A 20,553-nucleotide genomic window follows, 5' to 3' on the forward strand; every position below is an offset into this window, starting at 1 on the left:
AAGCAAATAGAAAACAAACCCATTACCAGTTCAATTGTATTATAATATACACAATACATTATAATAAAGGGGGAATAAAGGAATGTAACAATCTTGACAACTTAATACTGATAAATTGCTACAAAACTTTATTTGAACTATATGTGGTTCATAAATATACAAAAAAATTACTACAAATTAACAGTACATAGCTCATGTGATAGAAAAAGACATGATCTAACAATATGATTATAAGTCAAATAAAGATGATAAAAATAAAGAGAATAAGACAAATTTGTTTTGAAAACAGCATCAGCTCATAATTGTGAAATCCTTGAATCATATTCGACTGTTACTTAAATACCACTAGTGTATGTCACTCTTTTTGTACGAATCCCTCAATATGGTTTGTATCGAGGGCTATAAAATTTGTCTCCGTATCTTTGCTGGTGACCGTATCTGTTATCATTCCTGTTTCTCCACTGTGATTGGTTTCCTTGACCTTCGTAGCAGCCATATCGACCTCTCTGCGACCACTCAAAATTTCTTCGGGGCTTGTTGTACCAAGGATCCATAATAGGGGGGCCTTTTTGAGGTTGCTTTTTGAATGACTCAAATTCACTGTCATTTTCTGTGTAGCGATCCTTAAATTCTTCATCGCACAATTTCAGAAATTCCTGTTGTTCTTGCATGTTCATTAAGCCTGTGCTTCCACCCGACGAACCAGGAGTTTCTTCTGCAGTCATAACTTAGCCTTTGATAATAAACCTTACTTTTTAATTTTTGGTAACTCTGTCAACTTTTGAAGGACTTGGGTATAATCAACAAGGAATCTGCATCTGGAAGTAAAGATTTTACTCTGTGAGATGAAACATTCTACGAATGTATTTCCTGTGCATATTTGTCAATAACAATAATAATAATAATAATATTGTCTTTATTGAGGTGGGCGTGTTTCGGTAACTTGTTAACAAGATTCTGAAAATGTATGCAAAGTAAATTTCTTTGTCACTACTTAGTGCATTATTTATAACTTTATTCATGGGTATTATATTGATTTTTGAGGTTTTTCTGGTTACAACCGATTCTTGTTTACCTTGGTAGGGTTTTAACTCAGGTGATAACTGATTAAAAAGGTATGAGTTGGTACTGGACTAATGATCTTGCAAACAACAGTCCCATCCAGGTTCAGATATTGGCATGGTAATGTTTCTTTATGATCCCATTCATCAATTACATCTAATCATTACTCATTGACAACACTGCAATAAGGCAGAGGTGGCATAAAAGCTGTGTAAAAATACGAATACAATAAATATGGCTATAATTTGGGAACAAGTAAACACTAAGACTCCTTCTGAAAATACTGACACACTATTCACTTACAATAAAGCAGTTCCTGAATCAACTACTTATTACTTTTATTGCATACAATTTGTTAACAATCATGAACATAACATTACATACAAGGTACTGAGCAATGACTAATAATATGTGCAGAGAAGTTTAGAAAATTGGAAACTCAAAATCGAGAAATGTGTTTTTGGCATTTTGATGACGTGATTATGATGAAATTTGCTATACTTGCATTAATGCAAATGGAAATCATCTCCTGTTATATCTAAAATTAAGCAAATCACACCCCAATGAATATAGTAGGCATGCATGAAAATCACAAAGAGATGGGAGTGAGGATATACCAGCTGAACAACCATTAGAGTTGGGAGAAGCTTCTTTTTATTTACTTGATGTTTTTTTTTCTGATAACAAAAAAAATCACTTGCAAATAAATATTATTAGAAATCAGCATAGGTTCATTTTGAACTACCAATATATCAAATTAGCATATGGAAAACGTTAGAATTTTTTTTATGGCCATGCTATCTGGAGTCTCGATATCTCACAGGATCTACAAAAATACAGAGTGACACTATCATGGGAATTAAGCAAAATTCAATATTTTAATTTATTTTGCACCAATATTTTGTAAAAATATGTACTTTCCTATAAATAACAGCCATTTTTCAATGTAATTATTTGTATATTTTATAGCAAAACTTTTATATATAAATATTCCATTGTAATGTTAATCAACATTCCAAACAGCTTGTAATTGCTACATTGTTCGAGCCTGGGTGAGGGCGATTAATGGTAAGTTATCAGTTCAATACACGGTGGACGCACATATTGGTTACGATTCCACTTTAAACTGTAGGTCCAGTCCATTGGCTCAGCCCTAGTTCATGTCTAGCCATGAATAACATGGTGCAAGTTGTATTTAAAATTCAGAAAAGTGTACTTTGCATTAGATAAAGAAATAAAAGTTTAAAAACAAGAAAAATGCAGGGAAAAAGCAAAAACATTTCCCAACCAAAAAAGTTATGGATTTCTTTTTTAATTTGCCCCCGGTCATTTCCAATTCTAATTATCATAGGTAAAAACTAGCTCAAAACATAAGAGTGTAAAAGGTAGAAATCAGGGTGGGTCCTAATATTTTCACCTTGTACCACTTAATCCAATGACTAAATGGTTCAATGTAAGGTAAGGTAAAGTTCCCCATGCACTTTGCACCATGCCATGAGGCACATATGGGGAATGTAGGGGTAGGACCCCACACATTATTCAATCTTGGCCATTTTGGAGGATATGTGATCAGCACCACACTCTGGTTGCATTTACTACCCTGAGAACCATTTTTTTCAGGCTGGGTGAGCCTTAGAGTCACTTTATGCAGGGACAAGGCTGGAAATATTCAAGCCCACCCTGGGAATCTAACTCAGGTCTCCCACGTGGCAGCCAGATGCCCTACCAATTAGACCACTGTGGTCCCCTGAGTTATGCAAATTCTAAAGATGGCAATGTAAACCTCAATGTAAATCATCCCATAATTGTACAGATATCTCATGAATGAGGTGTATAAAGTTGTTGTTTTTTTTAAAAAAAAATACTTTTCAACAAGCTGCTGACCTTGGGAGCTATTTCTTTCTGCCAATCCTCTTGCGGGGGGGGGGGGGGGGGGGTTTCTGGGGCAGGTAGCAATATCAGTGATGTGAATGTTCTAGGTGTTTGTTACGTTTGCACATTTAAACAAAAGTACAGTGAGTCAAGGTCCCTTGCTTGCTATTCTCCCTGTGCTCATGGGGGTTCTCTTGTAACAAGGTTCTTCAACAATCCTTGCATCTGCAACCACAGGAGGGAGGAAACTATAAGCTTACTACAGGTTAGGAAACATGGGACATGTAAGCAAATGCAGACAGCCAAATAGAACTGATCACAGATCCATAGCTTTACAGCTGCTAGGTCAGAAGATGTCTGGTATATCAGCATAACATGTGAAAGAATAAATAAAAGCACTTGTACCATATAGTCTGTGTATCAAGTAGAAGAGGCTCCCCAGGAATATAATATCTTTGTAGCAAAATAAGTTTATTTTTATTAGTTAACACTTAATACTTTCAATATTAGCTCTCATCACCAGCCAGACCACCCTTATAAAAATTTCTGGTGATGGCCTTCTGGACATGTGCATAACTGCCCACTATTAATAGGGAATAAGATAACCTCCCTTCCAGGAAAAGGACCACTGGTACAAGTAACGGGAGGGTGTAATTGTGTTTTACATACTACAAGAAGCCATAAAATAAATACTTACAACTTTCACTTAAAATATTATCAGCTATCAATGCGTAGAACCCCTGTATCGATGGAAAATTACGGTTGGCTGTAGCTGTTGATTCTGGCTCAAATATCCTGTTGAATAAACAGTATATATTAATAGTTTTTCTTGTATGTACATATTGTTTGCATTCTAGAATTATTTCTCTTGTAGTCTATGGTTATTACTAGGGCTCGGATTTTTAGGTGCTAAAAATCAGAAAAATATTTATTTTTTATGTGCTCAAAATATGGAAAATATTTACACTTTATGTACTTAAACATGGAAAATGTGCATTTTTATGTGCTAAAAATGTTGAAAATTTCTGCTTAAAACAGCTCTACTCACCAGATGAAATTAGCATGTTTTGCTGAAAAATGGTGAATTACAATACACCACAACTGTCATCTTCAAATTGTCCATTACAAAGGACTGACGATTGTCTCGAAACAGTGCCTTATACTGCGAAAATGTTCGTTCTACATCACATGAAGTCAACCTCGCATACTTAAGGCATGATATTTCACTCACGCTTAAATATCCAATATTTATTGTCTTCCTGTTCACCGTCCAATACATTCGAAATGTTACACATCATTTTAAAGCCGGAATTTTTTGCCATGACATCTTGGAGTTTTCTGCGAAGCAATTGTGCCTTTGGTCCATTAAGTTTGTTGAGCTTGCTCTCCACTTCACGAACTTCTTTAACTGCTTCTGACAAAGGAATGTCCGTTGCTTCTAGTTTCTTGATCGTATTACATAGGAAACTCAAATTTGCAGAAATATAAGCCAGGTCATTTCTTAATGTAGAGTCACTCAACATACCTTGAAGAATTTCAATTGAAGAAGCATCATCTTTATTCAGTCCATTAACAACAGATGAAAATTCTTCAAAATTTTCTGCATAGTATGCAACAGCATTAAGCCAAGTTCCCCACCGCGTAACTACAGGTGTGGGTGGCAACGGTGTTTGGGGATTTTCCTTTTTGAAGATTTCAATTCTTGTTGGCGATTTCACAAACACCTTTTTTCCATTCAAAACCAATTTATCTACATTAGGATATACATTTCTGATTTCTTCACATACCCTATGCAATCCATGAACAATTCACGTAACATGAGTCATTTTAGGATAACTGACTGCAAGACCTTCTGCTGCTTTCTTCATATATGCTGCAGCATCTGCGAGCAAAAGTGAAACATTGTCGAACTTCACCCCACTTGGCCACAATATCTGCATGGCTTCATTGAACAATCTAGCAATTGTAACATGATTTGTGGCACACAGTTCTTGGCACGTTAAAAAAAAGATTTACTTGAAATTGTTTCATCATTTTTAAATAACCCAACAACTACATTTCCCACTTTCCTACCACTTGAGTCCGTACTTTCATCTATGCTGACCCAGATTTTTTCATTCTCACAGATATCACGAATTTTCTGCATCGTTTCTTCGTAACACTTTGGGAGGTAACATTTCCTTAAAGTAGACTCATCTGGGGTGTCAATGTTTGTGTATTTGCCTAAAACATTTCGCAGCTGAGGATGATTCACCTTATAAAGCGGTATGTCAGCAGAAACAAAAGCCATACACAAATCCGCACAATAACGAGAAAACTTGGATGGTTCTTGGGACGAACTTGGGATGGGGTCACCAATAAAGGATTGTTTGCTTTTCACACGCCCAGCTGCAGCAATATGTTTACTGCCATTCACATGTTGGGTTACCTGACATCGCTGTTCTGCTGTTATGGCTTTTCCACAGGGCTGACAAAAGAGTAGCTTTCCATCAGTAGTAAATGTGTTCTTGAATTCTGCAACATATTGCTGCAAACGATAGCTTGGTGCAGATTTCACTTTCGGCATTTTCAAACACGCACACACTTACAGAAAACTCGCACCTTTCGAACGAAACACACTAGTGCTTCTCCCACGCAAAGCAAATACTGTGGAACAATCTGTCCACTACTGAACGTTGAGCTTACGTTTTACCTCTCAGTATGGACAATTCATTACATCCAGACTGGATACTGTTGCCAGGTCTTGCAGAAATTTTTCCCTCTCTAAGATGAGAAAATAAATACAGCGACTATAAAAAAAAAACTTTTGATTTTTTTCTGGGAAATCTTAAAAAGATAAGAAAATTTAAGTAGATAGGAAATTTTATGTGAAATTTTTGGGACAAAACATTCATTTTATGCATTTATGAGCGAATATTAAGAAATATGTATTTACATAAAAAAAATTGGAAAATATGTTCTTTTATGTGAAATAAAATTTGATATATAGGCTCCAGTTACTATGATCAGAATTTGTAACTCGCTTACGAGGTCATATCTACTCGCAGAAAAAATATTTATTTACCTAAAAATCCGAGCCCTAGTTATTACAAGCATAAAAACACAGTTCTTCGTTGTGACATTTATTACAAGCATAAAACACAGTTTTTCATTGTGACGTTTCAGGAGAACACATGCTCCCTTCATCAGACATTTGTTTTTAGTTTGATTAAAGATACAGTTATAACAATGGTTAAGTATTTTTTTTAAATAAAAAAGAGAATCCCTTATACAATGGATGTTGTCAATGTTACATTGTTGTAATATAGCAACATAACTGTGAAAAAACAAGCAGTGTTTTTTTTTTCAGATAAAAATTTTGATCACATTATTTTTATTAAAAAAATATTATGAATCCCAAATATCATCAGGCAATCCAGAATCATCATTGCTTTCACAAGAGTTTCTTCATGTTTTCTGTTGTTCTTGTTCAAAGAATTATGTAGGACAAACAGCAAGGAAAATGTCAAAAAGATGGCATGAACACGATTTGGACATTATAAATCTAAACCCAAGAACAGGTTTATCAGTTCACATCATCGAAGAGAAACATTTGATTAAAAAGAGAAGGGTTATAAAAAGAGTAAAGGGAAACATAGATATGAATGTCTAGGAAGCTTCGTTCATTGCAGAAGAACACTGGATTGGATTGATTGATAGATATGAATGTCTAGGAAGCTTCGTTCATTGCAGAAGAACACTGGATTGGATTGATTTGTTGTTTTAAGTCCACTTTATGCACAGTAAGGATAATCGGGACTGGACCTACAGTTTAAAATGGGATCCGAACCATTATGTGCCTCCACTGGGAATCAAACCCGGGACCCCTTGATTACAAGGCGACGACGCTACCACTGCGCCATCGGGGAGGCCAGAAGAACACGAATAAATTAAATAATGAAAATGGTAACATAGACCTACTATGGAGTTTTCTTTTTCATAAGTGGAGTAAGCCACCATCTTTAAAATTTAATGTAACAGAAAACATCAAGAAACTCTGTGAAAGCAATTATGATTTTTAGTTGCCAGATTATATTTGGGATTCATAATATTTTTTTAATAAAAATAATGTGATCAATTTTTTTCTCTGAAATAAAAATAAAACAGACTGCTTGTTTTTTCAGTTATGTTGCTATATTACAACAATGTAACATTGACAACATTCATTGTATAAAGGATTCTATTTTTTATTTAAAAAATTCTTAACCATTGTTATAACTGTATCTTTAGTCAAACTAAAAATAAATGTCTGATGAAGGGAGTGTGTGTTCTCCTGAAACATCACCACGAAAAACTGTGTTTTATGCTTGTAATAACCGTAGACTACAAGAGAAATAAGTATATATTATTTACTGCAGTATATAATTTCAAATGCACTATAATATAAGGTGGGACATGAGGATCTGTCTATTTTCATGATGATGTCTTGAGAGAATGGGGCAGAACAGTACCAACAACAGTACTCACAATTTCGGTTCTGGACTCTACAGGCTAAGTTAAATCTTAACCTCTCTTGCCATAACAAACAGACCTTGTTAAGTATTAAACCATGTATATACACATTCATGTAATAGGTGTACTTCTGCATACATGGTGTGAACAGTAAAGATTTTTAATTGTTCTGAAACATCTACTAGTATGATACTACCACTTGTTCCACATTTAAACTGGACATGTAAGGCAAAAACAGGTAAAAGCTTAAGTCCACTTTATGGTCTGATATATTAATCAGAACTGGATCTACAGTTAAGAATGTAATCTGAACCTGTATGCAATATGTTTTCACTGGCGATCGAACCTGCTACCCCTTGATCACACTATGCATTGGGTACGGCAAAATAAATAAAGTAATTAAAATAGGAACAATAGTTGCACAACCTGGCATTAAAAAATCTCTAAACTCATGCTATGACAGAAACTGCAAGTAAAATAGATTATCTGCAATTGGCCCCCCCAAAAAAAGCAATAAAAGCCTGCTTTTTTGCAACACTAACCATAATAAACAATTTTAGGGAACATTTCTAAATCTTTAGTGTATATTTAGCCCTTTTTAATTCATATAAATCTGTCCCCTACCTATTACTCTTATTTTGCTAATAATGTCTGTTACACTGGAAGGGGGGTTCAAAATGTTCATGTGATTTATATATTTTTGAATGCTTCAATGATGTAGGTTTTATTGAGTTTGGTGTTTTAAGTGGGGTCCAGGTTTTATCGAGAACTTAAAGAGTTTGATGTCAGGATCTTTCCTCTATCCCCATGAGTGAATCATGCAAAATTACGGTTTTTAAATTATTAATGCAAATCAACCCTTCAGTCAATTAAAATAAAATCAATACCAAAAAGAATCAACTCACCACCCTAAATGCTGTCCGCAGTGAGAGCACAAACAAAATTTCCACAAGTATCCCGGAAACCACGAATGTTCACTGTGCCACTGAAAGAGCATAAAGGTACTGTTAGACTTCACACACTGTACCTAGCTACAGAGCTGTAAAAAAAGTTTCACACAATGGTACAGCCAGAAGCACAAGTGGATTGTAGTAAATTTTTTTTGTCTTATCTGCATTTTTCATGATGGAAATGTTTAATAAGAACACAAGTTTGCCAACAGTAAGAAATATTTTGTGAGGTGAGGGGGTGGGGGGGGGGGGTTGTGCAGTAACTTTGACAGTTAAAATTTCATTTTATGTGAGCACAAAACACTTTTACTTCCGACAATATTTAAATGAGTTTTTAATAATGCATAGCTAATTATTTCTGTCTCATCATACTTTTTAGTTTTTCATTGTGATAATATGTAAATATGAACACTTTGTTTTGTTATTGAATCTTTTAATACTCTTCTTTCTAATTTTGTAATACAGATTTTTAACAACAGTTTTGTAAAATTAACTAAAAAATATACAATAATATAGTTTACAATATTAAATGCTTTCCAACAGTCGAGGATTGTCCTGGGTTGACCCTGCTAATTCAGGAAAAACACTGAACGGGAATGTAAAAATAATAGTTTTTATGTCTTAACATGCAACAATGACATATTTTCTTATATACTAATACACATTACATTATATACAATGTTACATAAAATTATACAATCTAAACTTTCACATGACATAAAAACAAATTATAGAATACTGGATGTCTAGTATTTTATTATATGTGACCCCTCGAATAAACAGGACCACACAGAATGGTTACTACCTAGTCATATAAATTCTGTTACAAAGTTAATAATGCACTACAGGCACAGTGAGCAAGCCAATGTATTAATATTTGGATGTTACAAAGGTACAGGTCTTGCCAACACAGAGCACCAATCACTGTTCAAAATGGCCACCTCTGGCCTTCACACAGGCCCGAAGTCTCTGAGGCCAGTCATCAATCGCAGCACGTACGGTCTTGAGGGGAAAGTCCGCCACTGTATTCACAAGAGAATGCTTGAGACTCGCAAGGTTTGGATGCCTCTTCCTGCAGACTATGCCCTCCAAAACGGATCACAACCTATAGTCCAACGGGCTGAGGTCGGGGCTGCTGGAGGGTCAATCAGCCGGAGCAATGAAATCAGGCACATTTCTCTGAAGCCACTCCTGTGTGGTCTTTGCCTTGTGGGCCGGTGTTGAGTCCTGCTGGAAACTTGTGCACTTTTGCAGATGTTTTCACACCACGTTCACAGAAGTGGAGATCAGTTGTGCCATCCTACGAAGCCCCCCCCCCCCCAACCAAACCATCACTGAGGTGGGATGATGGCCACTGAGGATCCGTGGCGTGTTTTCACGAGCTCCCTGGGATGTCGAGGCATAAACATGGTTGTTTTGACGATTGTAAGACTCTTCAATCATGAAGGTTTTTTCGTCCATGAAAAGGATCCTCCTGTGGCCACCATTTGTGTAAAGCTGAAGGAGTCTTTTTGTTTTCTGCTCCATCTGGACCTTAAGCTGTGGAGTGAGGAAGTGACCAGTACTTCGCCAATAAGCATGGAGTCCTAGGTCACTTCGAAGCACATGCGACATCGACAGACATCTCTCCAGCCATCTGCTTGTTTCCCGACAGGATTTCGTCAAATACACGCCGCCACTGCTTTCACGAGCTTCTGGCTCCTCACACTGCAAGGTATACCTTTCCTGGGACAGTCCTCAATTGTCCCTGTGTCACAGTATCTGTTGATGGTCTGATGCACAAACATCCTGCTGATATTCAGCTTTTTCAGGGTGTTGAAAATGTCCGATGGTGATTTTGCTAACTTTGTGCAGTGCGATTACTGCCACACGGTTCTCGTATACACCCCACTCCATTCGACTCGCAGTGAAATCCACCTTTCCACTACCACAGCCAATGATACTGGTTGTTGTTTGATCCAACATTGCGGGGTTACCTTGCCAACCAGTGTTGACATTCCTGTCTAAACTTTGTCACAGAATTTATGATATGACTAGGTATAATATTCAAAACTGCATGTAGTTGTAACAGCTATGAATTCTAAACCTAACCTAACTTGGTAGTATGAGAGGATCACATGAACCAATATAATTTTCAGTCTTATTAGAAATATTTATTCACTTTGCAATTTGAAGGATTGATAAATCAAAAGCAAATGATGACAGCAGTTTGCTGAGTAATGGATATGTGGCGAATTTTGTTTTACTTTTGATCTGTGACTTGGTTATCACAGAAATGAGATTCAACTAGGTATGGGTTATGGACAAATTTGGTACATTGCACATGACTATTTATGCTTTTGTGATTATGTAATATGTCATGTCATAGTTTTAGCCATCATATGCAAGTTCTTAAACACAAATTTGAAAATGAAATTGTTTGTTAAGGATTGTGAAATTGCAAAAGTTCAAAGAAAAAGCAATTTCACAACTCGTGACTAATTTTGAACCCTTTATTTCAATAAAAGTACACATGATTTACCTCATCCACTCCAATGCAATCTGCCTTTGAGAGGATCACCAGGCGAAACTTAATGCCAAGAGGATTTTTCACAATTTGGACATCTAGAACCTTGTCTCCAAACAGCGTCTGGTTAGCATGAGACAGGGCAAGTGGACTAATTATATTGTCCACATAGCTTGTATCTCCTACACCCGATCCACATTGTCCACAAAGCAAATATTCTAGTGGAAATATAAAATGAGATATAATTACTCATTGTCAAAGTTAAAAACTTATGCTTCTTAACATTCAAACTGCCACTGCTAAAGAGAAGGAAAATGGAAAACTGTGTTTTTGTGTATTTTATCTAGTGAAATGGGAACATGAAACAGATGTCAGTCATTCTTGTTTGTGCATATTCCTTGCATTCTAGGTTTTCTTTTCATTTACAGCTGTTACAAGCAAGTAAATACTTTTTTAATGTATTATTTGTACAAATTTGTAATTTGACATTGTGTGATACAAATAGAGTTGGAAGTGGTCAGGGAAAAAAATGGCTTTTTTTTGGAAAATAAAACAGTTTTTTCCGCAGCTTATTTCGGCTTTTCTCCCCAAAATGTTTCAAATCAATGAAAATACATTACTTGGCTGCATCTTTCTTGTTCCACAGTTTTCATTTATCTCTCTACTGCAAAAAGACACTAATATCTAAATTGAAAATACAACTTTCAACATGCAATTTACAGTGGCGTAGCGTTATAGTACGCCCGGCGTTCCCAGACTTAAAATTTAAAAAACGCGTAAATGCTGTGAATATAAAGTAAAACTTGACTAATTTCATATATGTTTGACCTTCATGGCATTATAATAGCTATTTTTCGCAATCCGCTTGCAACGCTCCTCTCAATACTCGTTCTAGCATCTTTTTTCAATGCCTTTCCTGGCCGGACGCCAAGCAGGTTCGGCGTAAAGAACTCTATATTCCTTGCTACCTTTCTGAAGGGAAAGCTTCGATTTATACAGTACACGCGTAAATGCTCTCATACGCCAGCGTACGGAACAGCAGAGGTCTACTGTGATTGGTTCATGTGACCCTTCCTGCCTTCTGAAGCAGACAACAGCGGTAGAATTCATACCTGGTTCTTCGCGCTCATGCAACTCGTGCTATGTGATGCTACAATATGCAATATTGACTGACGCAACTTTACCAATCTCAAATATACTGCTTCTTAATGGCCACTGCATTGTATAATTTATCGCACGAACAGCGATGTGCATTAGAAACTAAAAGATCAACACAGTTTTTGTCAAATAAGTTGGTGAAGTCCTCGTGGTAGAAATTCAGCCTGTGGCTGCTCTACCACTTAACCCGCAAAATTATTATTATTTTTTTCGTTATTATCTAACTGCTTTATATTGTGTCAATGGAAATGTTTAGCATTCATTTGAAAACTCTTAACAACGAATTGTCTCTGGACAAAATTATTTTTAAATGTTTATCAGCATTCTCAAGATGTAATAAACAGTGGTCTGAATTACTAATCGGCACTGTTACGTCAGTAGAGTGTACGATATTTGGATCATCCACCCACCTCCGTGTCCGAGTGCTTTGCACAGTGCGCCAAGACAACAGAGGTCCCTGGTTCGAATCCCGGCGTGAGCACGGGTGATCTTTGTCAGTGTCCCTTCATCAATATCATCACTCATATTCATATTCACAATTAACCAAAAGTGGTAGAAAAGCGAAGTAAAATAAACCAAATCAAGCAGTCGTTGGATCACCCACAACAATGACGTCTACTGTTGTGCAGCGGCGCTTGTGATTCAGGTAGGTTTTGCGTCATGCAGAAAGATATAAAAAAGGTATAAAACACAAGTTCAAAACATTTGTGGCATAGTGAGACATCTAATTTTCTAGCTAAAACATGCATGGATTATGTATTATTGAAAACTCAGCTGACTTCAAGCAAATAAACAATACCTGTGGCGACTAATACCATAAGTAAATCATTAAGCAAGAAAGAGCCGACCCTTCCTTCGGACTTGGCGTTCCCACCCGAAATGTCCATGCTACGCCACTGGCAATTTATAACTAGTCACAAGCTGTAGATGCAACATTGCCTGCTTTTTTGAATGGCTGGTGTTTTCATATTTTAGCAGGTTTATTAAATATATCTACGTAGTATATAAACACTCACATAACTAGAGTAGTTTTGTATATATTTTGTAAATCAAATTTAATAGTTTGATATAATTTTCATCGTTTGAATTTGACATGTACATGAAGCAAAAAAAGAAAGAAAATAGTGCTACATCTTTTGACACTTATCAAATGTACTCTCAACGTTTTTTTTCTTTTACTACATCTAAAATAGAAAATCTAGTATCAAACACCTTTACATTTGTATTTAGCATAAAATATTTGAATTCTAGCTTTCAAGTGCATCATGTATAATTTGACTTAATGGCTGGTAAACTTGGTCACGGAGCAAGTCTTGTCATAGATTGGCTATCTAATGTCGTTGTCGACCATTGTGTGACCACTATTTCATAAAAGTTCATGCCCTGCTCAAAAATTTTATCCCCTTCTAATATTTTTAACTTCAGCCTTTTCCAGTTATGTAAGTTCAAAGTCTCGGTTGCGTGACTCTTTGGACACCCTGTAGAAGACATGGCAAATATGCCTATTTTGGCTGCTACACCATGTGAAATTTTATATAGCTAATTCCAAAACTCTTAACTAACACTGCAAGTGAAATTGGTTAGCCGCAATTTGTAAAAATCCAAAAGCCCAAATTTTCGTTTCTTTCCCAAAAAAGCTGGCTTTTTATTGAAAAAAAAACCCAGTCCAATCAAAAAAGTAATTTTTTTGCAACTCTAGAAACAAATTTCAAATAAATGTCTGATGAAGGGAGTGTGTGTTCTCCCAAAACATTACATGAAAAAGTATTTATATGGTCATAACAACTATAAATTAAATGAAAAATTGCCAGTCATAAAACCTATATTTTTACAAATTGGGCCAGTGACCAATCATACACCCTGGAAAATTTCAACTGTTTTATTTAATAAACATAAAATATATTTCAAGATACAGAAACCCTAAAAAACTGATATATTTAGCCCCAAAGTTGGACCTGAATCACAGGTTTTTTTTTTCGAAATACTGTTGCATGAAGACAAGTTAAAACACATGGAGAATGTTTAATGATTTTTTGCAAGTTTTATAGGAGAATTAGAAAGTTCTTTAGAATACTGGAAACTATTGTGGGAGTAAGTTGAAAGCTTGGAGCAACTGATTAGCACAGTTAAAAGCTCCACTAAGTATTATTTATGAAGTATTAAGAAATTATGATATGAAATGTAGATTGCTTCTGGTCGACTTAGACACAAAATTTTGCAGATTTTCATGTGGGGTTCAAAGGGTGTTTTGTGCTCAAAGCCTGATATTACACGATCAGGTGATTAAAGCATTTAGGGACATTATTTTAATGCAAAGAACCCTACACATGAACTACCTAACTTAACAAAGAAAGCATTTAGCAACAAAATACCCCCCCCCCTCACACGTGAAGTATATGGCAGCAGTCATCTGTATCCAAGACAACATTAAACGAATGGCTGCTTGCAAACAATCATGTAGGAGTATACAGAAGGGAAAAATCTTTCACCAGAAAACATGCAGTAAGTACTGTTTGACCAGCGATTCGAGAGCTCTCGAGTTTTCTGCGCATGCCCGAAGTAGAAGAGTCCAGTCATAAATTGGGGGAGTTTGCGGAACCGCTTCTCTGAAACGCGAGCAGCGCGAGTGTCACGTGGGGAAAGAGAGCAATGTTGCCAACCGGAGAATATTGACACAAGATATTGGAAGTGCTCTGGCCGTGGAGAGGCGTCTTTGCAAAAGCTGAAGTCTTGAACGTAGCGCCAGTCCGGCATCTTTGACCCAACCCCACAGGAAGCCGACTGGACCCGTATCTGGTTTCGAGCCACCACTATGGGCGCCCGGAAGGGGGGGCAAGGTGGGGACGCCCCCCTGAAAAATGAAAGTCAACCAAACATTATGTATTTCGCACATATAGTTTCATTTTAGCCACAATAATATGTGTTAATTATTGCATGATCACCATAAATTCAAATTTAAGCAATGTGTTTTTAGGGAACAGCACTATTTTTTGGAGAAAATGTGCCTTGTTTGCCCCCCTGGAAAAAAATACCTTCCTTTCCCCTCCCTGGAAAAAAATCCTGCGGACGTCCATGGCCACCACCTGTTTTTCCGTAAAGCGCTGTTGTCACTTTTGCCTGCAGTGTTTAGACATCCATTTATTCACTGCGACATTTTACTCCCATGGTCTTTATATTATATATAAAAAAAATAGCACAGCTCAATAACACTAATCGAGATTCAACTCTTCAATACCAACAGTGAACCTAAAATTGACATAGGAATTTTAGTGGGAGACTGGATATTAAATTGAGGGGTATGCTTGCAGTTTTTATCTTACTATACTCGTGAGAGCCTTTATTATAAATTGCAATATTATTATTATTTTATTCTAATAATTGTAACCCAATTGAAGTGTATGGTAGCCTGATGTGTAATTAGACTACTGGTATCACAAGCCACTAACAAGTCTCGTTAGATGCGATGTGTTCAGGTATATATTGTCACTCGCTGTTTTTATTTTTTCATCGGAGATCACGACACGTCGCAACACCTTACTGAAGGCATTGTAAACTGCAACACCTCACAACCCACCAGGGTGCGAAATCATTGAAAACTGGTGAGGGGGAGAAAGTTCTTAACCTAAAACCCCCCTCCCCACAAACATATGTGAATTATGCGATGTGCATATTTCTAATGTTATTAAACGTAAAAATAAATTACTAAATTAAAATAATTATGATGATTATTAATTAGAAATTAATTTCTTACTTTCATACATATCAGATAGTGTAAAGCAGCTAACTAATTCTTTTAATAACCGGTTAAAGACGTTAATAAATTATAACATATTTGAAGTGGTTTTATTATGTGTAAGTTTTTGTTTAGTTTATGCACTATGTTAATATAAATCAATTAGATTTCATAGTTATTATTGTTTTGCATTCTTGTTTTTCTTTTATTGTGCGTATTGATGTAGATTTGTTAATGATCTCTTGAGAGAGAAAGCATTCAACACTCACAACCACACTAATTTGTGTGTGTTTTCGATATTATTCTTAGTAAAGTACGTATATTTGAAATTGAAAGTAATCGCTTATCTTTTCTTTGTTATAACAAAAACTCTACCCCCTCCCCCCCCCCCCGGAAATTATTTTGGTGAGGGGATTTTTGAGGCCAAGATTGTTGGGGGGGAATCTCCCTCGCCCCCCCAGGATTTCGCACCCTGAACCCCGACCACCATTCTAACGATGCCCCTATAAGTGAAACTGCAATCTTTACCCTCCTATCCTTCTATTTAAATTGTAAGAAGGACAAACGGCATGGTTGTGCATGTCCCTTGGTTTTCGTTACTTATGTTCTGGTGGATAAGCATCCTCGCAGATTGGTAACACTGTTCAACGTGCAACCGCGAGCGGCATTCTCCCGCCTGCCTTCCTATCGCCAACTTCCCCTTTTTCTTGGCACTTTGCCAACTGGAGCTCTCGGATCGCTGGTCAGACAGTAATTACTAAGATTCTGAAGTATGTGTTAACAGACATAACTAAAAATCGAACCCTGTAAAAATGCCTGTGCACTATGATAAACTCTGAAATTCTAACAGTAATACACCTAACACTCCTAATCTTGTAACATAAAATTACTAACACCATTAAATCTAATACTCCTATCTAAATAAAATCAATTGCATCTAAGAGAAAGCCATCATGAAGAAATTTTGGTATCAGTTCATTATATCGGAGACACTTTAAAATCGGATATTTTGTGTTTCGTATGGTTCGTCCTTTCCAATTGTGTATTGCGGACCATATTTGAAGGTGCCATTAAGGTTTTCACATGTTTAAAAACATTTCTTACACTAAAATAAGCCATTTCTCTAAGTGTTACGGAACGAACGTCATGGTGCGAGCCCCACAAACAACACCCATAGCCCCAAAAACCATTTGGGATCATATAACGATCCATGAATAGCCCCAAACACCATTCCCGGATAGCTCCACGGATCAGTCACAGAAGGTTAGGTTAGGTGGTAACATTTTGATCTAGTTAAAAAACATTTCTTCATTTTTACAGAAGAAACTACTTACGGAAATCAGTTTCTATAGCATTATCAATGTTCGTCAATGTATTTTCTTTCGTCGTGTAATCTTTTTTAGTGTGAATTCATGTTGTTTTTTTCTAGAAAAATTAATTTTTAACTATGTTTGCCTAACCTAACGGAACCTAACTTAACCGTGAATGGTTTTTGGGGCTATGCGTGAATTGTTTTTGGGGCTATCCGCTATTATTTTCGTGAGAAAAGCATAATTCCATCCTAAAGATTGTTCTGCAATGCAGAATACGTAAGTAGGAATGTTAAAAAGGACAAAATAAATGAGTTATAGGTGTTTTCACGAGATCGAAGTAGTACCGATTAAGCAAACAGTTAAAAAACTGCGTAGTTACCTTTTCGCTTAAATTGAAGCAACGGGAATTGATTTCCGGCTGATATAGATTGAAAGATGAAAGAAAATACCTCGAAGAACTTCGACAACGCTACAGAAACTGATTTCCGTAAGTAGACACCTATCAATGATTTATTTCGCAATTTTTTACATTGCTAACGTACTATTCTGCATTGCGGAACATTTATTTAGGTGAAATAATGAATTTCTAACGAAAATAATGTATATTTCTTACATTAACGAGTACTTACTGTTGTTCCTTATTTCCCACAAACCATCCACGGGTAGCCCCAAAAACCATTGACATTATCCCAAAAATTCACGATAGCCCCACGAACCATCACGGGGACGAGGTATGCCTACTAAGTTAGGTTAGGCTCCATGCACTCCTTTCGTTCAATTTAGCATATACGGACAATACGAGAGCGTATTGTGCTCTCGTGCAGAAAGCAAATGGCGGCAGCAGCAATAGCACGTCGGAAATAGATTTTCGTAGAAAACCACATGCATTCGCATTAAAATGGATCAAAACTACATTCCCAAACATCAACAACGCTACAGAAAATGATTTGCGTAAGTCCTTTCGGTATAATTTAACAATACAGGGAATTTCTCCAATTTGTTTGAAATTTCGGATACTTACTAATTTGGGTCTCCTAATCACGAATCTGCACTTAAAATTTGGCGCTCACGTATAGAAATTCCTGAATTATGGCTAGCCCCACAAACCATTGGCACGTGGTTAGGTTAGGAAACATAGTTAAAAAATTTTAGGGTCGTAGTAATATCAGGAATATATATATTTTGTTCTTTAAGTATTCGAAACGGAAAATCTTGCGATAAATAATGAGCAATTGTGCATTTTCGGTTGCGATGACTGACCCTCTTATTTTGCAAGTTTGACACGTGAGCGCCAAATTTTAACTTCAGCTTCGTGATTAGGAGCCCTAATTTAGTGAGTATGCCACATTTTGGTACTATTATCGTATGGGCAAAACACCTCCGAATCATATATTTCGGACTTCTTTACATTGCTAACGTGTTGCGGAACATTTCTTAAGACGAAATAATGCATTTCTAACTAAGATAATGTTTATTTTCTCTATTTACGAGTACTTACTGTTACTTGTTGTTTCGAATCTGTAACACATTATGGCCGTGATAGCATACTGGTTTTGGGGGCGTTCTGAGAGTGTTTTGTCGATTTATGCAGTGGTGCAACCTCGTTCACCGGAAAATATCTACTTTCGTGCCCCTATTTGAAATTATGCTAATACGTCGCATTTACGTGTAGAACTTGTGAAATAACCTTGCGATTTACCACGTTCATTTTCCATCTTCCTTTCGCAATTCGGAACCATCTTTCTTTCGCAATTCGTTACTGCTCTTCCTTTACGCACAACACTCTTGCAACCTTAAACATTGACGTCAGACGAGGAATGCCTACGTGGTTAGGTTAGGCCTGTTAGGTTAGGTTCCATTAGCATAAATACAAAGAAAAAATAATATTTTCGCTAAGAGACGCGTTACCTTTGTATTGCCTAACATGAAAACGGTCTCTCCTGTGACGTCAGAACACAATGTTGCTAGGGTGTTGTGCGATAAGTGACACCCATTCGGGTCGGAACCATCTTTTTTTCGAAATTTGTTAATGCTCTTGCTTTACGTACAACCATGTTGCAACCTTGAATATTGACGTCAGACGAGGAATGCCTACGTGGTTAGGTTAGGCCTGTTAGGTTAGGTTCCATTAGCATAATTACAAAGAAAAAATATAAAAAAACCTCTCTCCTGTGACGTCGGAACACAATGTTGCTACAATGTTGTGCGATAAGTGACACCAATTCGGAAAAAATGGCTTGTTCCGAACTCGACAGGTGGTTCTAGTGAAAACACGGCGAGGCTGAAACACTGGCTACGGGGTTGCATCGTCTTAACACACGGAACATTGCACTCTCATGCAAAAAGCAAATGGCGTGAGGAGAAACAGCGTGTCGGACAGAGATTTTCGCAGAAAACAACACGCATTCACATTAAAATGGATCAAATCTACATTCAGGAACTTCCAAAACGCTCAAGAAAATGATTTCCGTAAGTACTTTCTCCTGTAAATTTGAAGGAAATTTGAAGGAATCCGTTTTGCCCATACGATAATGTTACCCAAATGTTAAACAAAATGGAGAAATTCGAAGAAAAGTGTCTCCGATATAACGAACTGTAACCAATAAAAGTACACGTTACATTTATTAAAAGGCAATATAGCTAAGCCTTCCTAGATGGAATGAATGCCAAGTCCATTGCTATATTCAACAAGACGCGCAGATCTGAAAATCGTGCACACGTAATGAAATTGAATTTGAATCATCACGTTCTACTCTATATTAACCAAAATATTCTAAGTTACTTTCTATTATAATATATTTGTGTACTCAGTCACTAATTTAATCAAATTTATGTTAACCCAATTCGTTAATAATTATCAACGATTATTAAGTAAATGACTGATTTAGTTTTATGTTTCTGATCACTTTCGAACATTACCTTCTGGTCCGCGTGCCTTGAAGTCTACAGAACAAAATACCCTACTTGTCAAAATAAATAACACCACACAATAAACATCCACCACCTGTGTAACCCCACTCGGTGAACCGCGTTTATGCATGGCCAAAAATTTTAGGGTGATTTTTACTCACATTCACAGTTGGGAGCAAATCATACATATTATGCTCACTCCTAAGGTAACTTCTGGAGGAGAGGGCCCGACAGTTTGTAAAGTACGCAAACATCAACAGAAATGAGCACTAATTTTAGCAGTTGTGCAACGATATTCAAGAGCACAGAACAGTAACGTGCCCAAGGGGGTTCGTGGGGGTCGTAACCCCCTTTATCCCAGTATTCCTAAAAAAAATACAAAAAAAACGTCAATATCGTTATACTAGTTGATTGATTGATTGATTTAGTTTATTTTACTTCGCGTTTTGTACATCTTGGCTAATTTGAGAAGATGGGGATGAGTGATGAAATGGATGAATGGACATTCACAAACAACCAAGCCCGAGCAGGATTCGAACCCGGGACCCTTGGCGTCGC

At 36.6% G+C, this 20,553-nt stretch overlaps 1 protein-coding gene across 1 annotated transcript; it reads right to left on the reverse strand.

Annotated features, from left to right (window-relative positions):
* Positions 1-636: 636 nt before the first annotated feature.
* On the reverse strand, positions 637-20,148 carry LOC145994288 (uncharacterized). Its single transcript, XM_083130392.1, has 5 exons — positions 20,005-20,148; positions 10,897-11,099; positions 8,331-8,410; positions 3,632-3,729; positions 637-818 (listed from the first exon to the last, which is right to left on the reverse strand). The coding sequence occupies exons 1-5, from the start codon at positions 20,123-20,125 to the stop codon at positions 775-777; spliced, it is 546 nt and encodes a 181-aa protein (XP_082986518.1). The 5' UTR covers positions 20,126-20,148; the 3' UTR covers positions 637-774.
* Between the last annotated feature and the right edge of the window lie 405 nt (positions 20,149-20,553).

Source organism: Lepisma saccharinum, chromosome 10 (assembly GCF_977018435.1).
Source record: "Lepisma saccharinum chromosome 10, izLepSacc3.1, whole genome shotgun sequence".
In the NCBI taxonomy this organism is placed as follows: domain Eukaryota; kingdom Metazoa; phylum Arthropoda; class Insecta; order Zygentoma; family Lepismatidae; genus Lepisma; species Lepisma saccharinum.